Raw genomic sequence first — 7,752 nt, 5'->3', positions numbered from 1 at the left:
GCCTCCCCTGGCCAGCACAGGGTGCCTCCCCTGGCCAGCACGGGGTGCCTCACCTGCGCACTGTGCAGGCTCAGGGAAACTGATGCTGTCCCTTTCCATCCCATCTCCAAAGTAAGCACAGCCCAGGCCTGGGATACTTTTACCTTTGTCATTCAGAGCAGGGCTGAGCCCTGGAAAACTTCAGGCAGAGAGAGACAGGGAAAAACCCAAATCTGGCCTTTTTACCCAAGACTGGTGCCTGGGGCTGACTGGAAGTGGTCCCTCATTTCCAAAAGGCAGTGTCAGAGACAGCGTTCACTTGAGATACCCAAGGCTGAGCTCAGGAGCCTAAACATGGGCACTCCAGGACCTCTTTATTCAGAGGGTGGGCAGGCCCTGGCACAGGGTGCCCAGAGCAGCTGTGGCTGCCCCTGGATAGGTGTCCCTGCCCATGGCAGGGGGTGGAACCAACTTTAAGGTCCCTCCCAAGTCAAACCTTTCTATGATTCTCTGATTTCTGTGATTCTCTTGCTGCTGAAGGACATTGGGGGTCCCCAATAAATCCCCCATTACATCTGCCAGCCCTATTCAAACACTGCTTGGGCACACCCAGCTCCTTTAATTTGGATGTTGCCTCCCAAACTTTTTTTCCTGCCATCTGTTCCAGCCAGCCCCACATCCCCAAGCAGCAGCAGGTTTGATGGAGAAGGAGAGTGAATAGCTGAGAGCTCCAGCAGCTTTCTCCAGCCCTGGTGAGGTGAGCACAGCTGGCTTGTGTCAAAGTCACTCTCTGGGGTATTTTTAGCCGAAGCCAGAACATGAGAGGCCAGATCCTCAGCAATGCTGATTTACACCCCCAGAGCCGGCCCGTGCAGCCTCTGCACTGGAACAGAGCTAAAAAAGGACCCAAAGAACAAACTGAAATTGCTGCCTCTGATCTCCCTACGCTGCCGATTGCTCAACATCTTTCCTGACAAGCTACGAGCGTAACAGGATCATTCAAGTTCACTGATTTCCCAAACCCGGCTAAAAACAGCTGCTGGGATTGTGCAAGAGCTCCTGGAGAAATTTCCATTGGCAGAGCTACCCACAGCCTGGGCCCAGAGAGCAAGTCCCGGGGGAAGGGGAACGTGGAAGGGCGCTGGCACACACCCCCAAATATTTGTTGTGTTGTAGCTTGAAGAGCACTTGCTGTGGAAAGGCTCAACTACTGCAGGCCCTGCCCTGACTGCTGGCCCAGAACCATTGGGAGTTGGGATCCATTGGCTTCATTCTGCTGGGACAACCCTGTTTCAAACTCTTTGTTCTTTTAGTTTGTTGAGGATTTCACACTCCCATCCTTCCCTGAGTGCTGTGAGGGGAACACAGCGCTGCTGTACATTAATTGGCATAACCAATTCCCTGAGCGGTCCTGCAGCACAGGCTCGTTCACAAAAGGAATTAAAACCTGACAGAGATGTGATTTGTGTCAATCCATTGAAAATTCACCCAAATTCTGCCTAGCTGGAACAATCACGCCCTGCACTTACTCAAGAGAAGCTGAAATGAGTTTGGCAGCTCCACTTCTCAACCTGACGCCCTCACTGACAGGGCAGAGGGAAACAGCTCCCGTGGGACCCCAAAATTCCCTCCTAAAGGCCCCAGACAAGGCGACTGTCTGGAAAACCTTCACCCTGAGGTGATGCTGAAGGGCTTGACTTTGTATCAGACTAACCTTGTAAGACAGGGCAAGGTAAAGAGGAACATAAATACAAATTAATTGGCCTCTGCTTCATATTAAAAATATTATATTATAAAATCTTATAAAATTATACTTTCCCCCCACCTCTGGGAGGATCTGTGTCCCCCCAGGGCTGAAATGCAGCACTGGTGTGAGCACAGCCTCTTGCAGGGTTCATGTCTTTGCTAACAGCAGCATCAAGGGCTCTCTCTTCCCTCCCCTGAAACCATTTTTAGGCTTGCCACTGAGAACAGGCTCGAGGCACAGTTGCGAAAGCCTTCCTGCACTATTGCACTGTGAGAATGATGAAATCACCTGTGCTAAAGAAAAGGTCATGAAAAGCGAAAGGCACTGCTGAAACAGAGGCAGAAAAACAACCCCAAAAGAAGAAGTTTGCCCCAAATTAAAACCCTGCTGCCCTTCTGGCTCAGGTCACCTCTCTCCGAGGGAGAGGCAATAACACAATTAATAACTTCCCTGTAATTAGCTTTCCCAGCTTGGAAAAAGAGTGAGAAAGTTCAGATGAGCTGCACGGGCGCTGGAAAGCAGCTCTGGCTTTCCCGGGAGGGCAGCTCATCCTCAGCTCTCCGGATCAATGGGTTTCACTGCTCCACATCAAACCTGGCTCACAGCAATGCGCCACCGAAACGCCTTCTGGGCCTGGGGACACCTGGCTTCTGCTCAGGGGGGATGGCACGAGGGTCACATCTCTTGCCCGTGCCTCGGGTTCCCTGCCTGGAATCAGGAGATAATGATGCTCTTTGTGAGGGGCTTTGAGCTCTGTGGATTAAACCTTTGCTTTGAGCGGAGGCAGAGCCACATCCGCAACCTGGCATCACTGATGTGATCACAGAGCACTCGGGCACGTGGGCCCCAGGTGTTCCCAAATTCATAACATTAATTGGGAAGGTATTTGGGCTCAGATCTTCCAAAGTGTTCAGGTGTTTAAATCCCACCATCCCAAACAGGAACCATGTCCCTACAACTCTTTGGAGAGGAGCACTTGGGGGTCCTTCAGCTCTGCTGCTGCCTCAGCCCCCGACACTGCCCCTCCTAACAGAGCTCAGGAATTGGCTACAGGAGAATATTTCGAACAAGCAGCCATCAAAATCCCTGGGGATAATGGACAAAGGCTTTGGATCACAGGGTGCAAACCTTGCATAGCAATTCCTGATGAGAACATGTGAAGAATTTGTGGGGCTTTGCCTGGGCTCCTACAAAATGGGATTTCTACAAGCACCCAGCAGTTTTTCCTCCCTGATGACACAAAAGCTCATTTCAATTCCACTCAGGTCCGACATCAAAGCACAGCACCAGAATTGCTACGTTTCTGCAGATGTGAAACAGGCAGTGGAGGAGAGGAAAGAAAGACCTTCCTCAAGTTTCCCCTGGAGAGAAAGGCAGGGAGGGCTCAAAGCCACCAGGGAATCCAGCGTGTGTTGGGAGAGGGCTGTGCTAGCACTGCACAGCTCCCTGGTGGCCTTGGGAGCACATTCCCACGGGAGGGAAGGTGAGAACATCAGGAATCCACGCCCATCCCGGGTTTAAGCCCGGCTTTACCTCGGCTGGCACGGCCCATGCACATGTTGTCCGGCGTCACCACCTCCTGCTTGATGGAGAAGTAGTCGGTCTGCAGCGAGTCCTGCGCCGGCTCCCGCAGCAGCACCGAGGGGTAATCGCTCTCGTACTTGAGGGACAGCAGCTCCTCCGAGCTGATGGGGTGCAGGGTCTGGTAGGACTCAGTGATGAAGCTGGGCTCGGAGAACTCGGAGGGGGGCACGCACTGGGCGTGCTCGATGCCGTAACCTGGGGGCACAACGGGAGCGTCAGAGCCCACCCCAAAAGCAGCCCCAAGGGACCAGAGTATCCCCCATGCCCACCCTGAGGCTCTGGTTTGGGCAAGGGTTCCAAGAGCAGCAGACATGGGGTCTGAAAAACGCAGCAATTCAGCCAAATTAGATACCCCCAAGCATCTTCAATGTGCGTTGCACCAAATTCATCCCAAGGGAGGGAAAAAGCTGGAAAATCCTGGGGAGTGGAGCCTCAGCAAAGGAGAAACAGGGCAAAAATGCTTCACTGCTGATTGGGAAAGGTGAGTCCCTGCTACAGCCACCTCTCCTCAGTGCCAGAGCCTGGCATCCCAATCCACAGAAGCACAGAATCAGGGAATCAGGAAATCAGGGAATCCCAGAAGGGTTTGGGTTGGAAGGGAGCCTAAAGCTCATCCAGTCCCACCCCCTGCCATGGGCAGGGACACCTCCCACTGTCCCAGGCTGCTCCAAGCCCCATCCAGCCTGGCCTTGGGCACTGCCAGGGATCCAGGGGCAGCCACAGCTGCTCTGGGCACCCTGTGCCAGGGCCTGCCCACCCTCAGAGCAAAGGATTTCTCCCTCACACCTGATCTAAATCTCTCCTCTTCAGGTCAGTTTGGTTTTTTGCTGGTTCATGAAATATCTCCCAGATTTCCAATGCCCTTAAAGAATATCTCCAAAGCAGTGGCAATGGGAAGTGCAGGAGTGCAGATGGAGACTCATCCCTCTCCTTGCTAGGCTCCTCCCTGACAATCCAGAATTCAGCCTTCTTCCCCCATTCCTGCCCTTTTTAAACAAATTTTTCACAATTCCCAATACTCAGGTGTGCTGAGACTGCTTTCAAGGCCTGCTGAGCTACAGCTTCAGACAAATAGTGCTTGAAAAAATCAGATTTTGGCACACAAAGCAGCCACCAAAAAGTACAGGAGGCTTCCAAATAAACCCCAAACCCTTGGAAAAACAACATCTCCCTTTGCATGGTGCAGCCCTATTGTGGTGCAGACAAATCTCTGCTCAGAGGTGCTTCCAGGCATGACAATGGTGCTAATTGACCCTGCTAATTGAGACTTACTAATGAAGTAATCTGAGGTGTAGCGGGACTCGGGGTACGTGGTGTTCACTCCGTTTGCTGGGTACGGTTTCACCTCTTCTGCAAAGAGGAAAGGAAGGAAATGTCACCCATCCGAAGGCACACGGAGCTGTGCAAGGCTTGCTGTGACGCAGAGCACCCTGAACTTCCCAAAATCTCCTGCCTGGGTTAAACCAGGACGTTCTGAGCGGCAGGAATGAATTCAGAGCTGAAATCCCACAGAAACCTGCGGCTCACGGGGTACGTTGGGAATTCCTACTGCAGGTATGGCCAAATGTAAACAAAACCAACCCTACCCAAACAGCAGCACCTTTCTCAGTCAGGTCCCTGGGAGGCTCTGAGCTCCCAGCTGCATCATTTCCTCACTTGCCTCAGGCTTTGTCACCCCTTGTTCTCCTGGAGGTTGCTGAGCACACTTCCATGGGTGAGCTCCTGGAAAATTTCCCCACCCAGGGACAGTTGTTCTCCTGGAAAAGCTCTATTTTTAGACCAGCAGTAGGAGTGGGGACGACACCCCAAACCCAGCTCCTCTAACCCCAAATCTGTGCGAATTCCCAGCCAGTGCAGCCCCTGGTGCAGGCAGAACATTCCATGTTCAAAATCTCCACTGTCCCTGACCCCACTCCTGACACAGACTCCTCTGTGTATATATGGGCAAAATGCCAAATTTCAGCCTTTCCATGGGCATAACTCAAAATGGAGCCCACCAAAGCATGGATTCCCTGCTTCTCATGGCCTTCTCCAAGTGCTTTACTCCTCCTGGCTGGGCTGAATCTGCTTTCCCATGCAAAAGCCACCCTGCCCCTACCCTGAGCAGTTTTTCCAGGAACACCTGACTCATTCCAGCATGGCATTCTGGGCAGGGATACCGGGATGGGAGATTCTCTTCCCTTTAACCAAAGCAGCGCCCCCGGGCAGCTCGAGGCTGGGTTTGTTTCTGGGAGGCTCCGTTCGCCTTCGAGGAGCCTAAATCTGGCCCTCTCCCCTGGGGATTGCAGGCTGGAAAATATTCCCTAACAAAAGGAGGGGTTGTGCAAACACAGAGGACTAATGAGAAACGCTCTGCTCCTCTCCCCACGGTGCCTGCCAAGGGGCAGGGGGTGACCACAGAGCAGAGCAGAACCTCGGGTCGCGCTTACAGCCAGATGCAGGGCACTGCTGACTGCTGGTGACCGAGGAGGTTATTTTGGGAAGAAATTTGGAAAAATAAGCCTGAAAATACCCAAATCCATGCGGGGAAAAGGCGCCCATGTGCTGTTTTTAAACCCTGAGCAGCCTGTGGTACGTGAGTCACTCTGCGCTCACCGGGGACGGTGTCAGCGCAGGGGACAGCGGGGTCACAGCCTGTCCCGGCACGACCCCGGGCCAGCAGCACGGGTCAGGCCGGACACTTCAGGGTTAAGAACCAACAGCCCAGTGATGGTGGTGGGGAAGGTGGAGAGACAAGCTGGAGCCTGGAGACACCTGGATCTCTTCCCACCTCACATCCAGGCGCAGGGGGAGACCCCCAGCTCCTCCCACACAGGCAGGGACGTGGCAGGGACAGCTCTGTTCTGTCTGTACAGCAGCAGCACAGCCCAGCTCTGGTCAGGGCTGCAGATGAGCTCCCAGCTCAGCCCCAGGACTTACAGGGAACAGAAACCAGTCCTGGAGGAGGTTGGTTGTTCCTTGGAAGCTCTTTGTTACTCTCCAAATACTTCACTGGGAAATGTGTTCAGAGCCCACCAGAGGAGCCAGGGCCCAGCTTGTGCACGAATGACAAAGTCACCAGTGAAACCAGACAGGGAACGGAGACTTCTTGGTTCCCAGGGCAACACCAACAGTGTGAAGACACAGAAATTCAGCTGTATTCGTTTTCAACCTTTCTGAAGAAGAGTTGCAGCAGACACAAAGATTTCCAGCCTCTTTGTAAAAGCTCCTCCCTGTCCCAGACCTTTTGTGCCATCAGTGCTGCAGTGTCTGAGCACCCATGTGTGCCAGTGCTGCCTGAAATTACGATTCCCGCTCGGCCATAAATCTACGGCATCAAGTCCATCTCCACATGTGGGGCATCTGCAGGAAGGAGGTGCAAACCCAGCCCTGCTGCCTCAGCCAGTACCTGCAGCACATCCCACCCTCTCCAGTGGTGAGGAATACAGCCAAAATTATTCCTGTACAGCCCAAAAAAATCTCCGAATTACAGAATCTCAGGGTGGGTTGGGTTGGAAAGGACCTTGAATGTCACCTATTCCCATCCATGGGCAGGGACACCAAGGAAGAAGGGCTGTGGGAAGGTGCAAGCAATGGCTCATTGCAAGGAGAAACTGGGCTGACCACAAGGTTTGGCTTTGTTTGGTTAAACTGCTCGATGTTGATCCAAGCACTCCGTGGAAAATATGCAAAACAAAAGGGATGGACCAGATTTAGAGCCCAAGAGCAGGAAAACAGCCCAGAGCCCAGGAAGGGCCGTGTTTACCTTCTGCAAACCACAGGTAGCAGTAAAATTAGTAATGGGCAATTAACATCCATTTGTCAATGGTTTCCTGGAAGGAATAACTGTGCTCCCCCTCCCCTTCCTGCCACCAGGGTCAGTAGGACAGCACAGGGGACATTCCAGGAAAGCAAATAGCTCTGCAGGGAAAGGAGCTGCAAAAAGAGCCCAGGTGTGCTGCAGCTCCTGCTTGGGGCTCAGGTAGAGGTGCTCAGCTCCTCACCTGCTCCTCAGAAACCATCCCAGTGGTCCTGGACATCCAGACAGGGGAAATCAACACCCAAAATCAAAGTGCATGTCCCCAGCCACTAAAAGTTAATGCCTTCGGATGCTGTTGTGCAGGGAATGGCACAGATGGCTTCTCCTCCCAGAAACGCTGGTTTTGGGGACATGAAACACCCCTTTTTTGGACATGGAACAAAGCAAAGCAGCTTCCAATCGCCACTGGGAAATTTGGGTAAGATTTTGGCTGTATTCCTGTACCCAGCTCCAGTGGAGGAAATAGTAAAATTCACAACAGGAGCTGAACAGGCTGAGGAAAAACGCTTTGGAAAATCCCAGCATGGATTCCAGGCAGGCAGCGCGTCCCTGCCCACGGGGGATCCCTGCCAAGCAGCTGGCACAAACACTCTGCCTCTTTGAGGCACTGCCAGGGTTCGCCTTGCCCACTGCCGTCGGGATG

At 53.1% G+C, this 7,752-nt stretch overlaps 1 protein-coding gene across 1 annotated transcript in view; it reads right to left on the bottom strand.

Moving 5' to 3' along the window:
* The window catches only part of ETS1 (ETS proto-oncogene 1, transcription factor), a 78,008-nt gene that overhangs the window by 15,330 nt on the left and 54,926 nt on the right, over nucleotides 1–7,752 (bottom strand). The window contains exons 6-7 of the mRNA XM_008636961.2: nucleotides 4,583–4,660; nucleotides 3,260–3,505 (exon numbers count right to left, since the gene is read on the bottom strand). Coding sequence (XP_008635183.1) covers nucleotides 3,260–3,505; nucleotides 4,583–4,660 — 324 coding nt within the window. The remainder of the gene's footprint in view (nucleotides 1–3,259; nucleotides 3,506–4,582; nucleotides 4,661–7,752) is intronic.

Source organism: Corvus brachyrhynchos, unplaced genomic scaffold (genome assembly GCF_000691975.1).
Source record: "Corvus brachyrhynchos isolate BGI_N302 unplaced genomic scaffold, ASM69197v1 scaffold46, whole genome shotgun sequence".
Classification (NCBI taxonomy): Eukaryota; Metazoa; Chordata; class Aves; order Passeriformes; family Corvidae; genus Corvus; species Corvus brachyrhynchos.
This window is presented reverse-complemented; position numbering and strand designations above follow the sequence as displayed.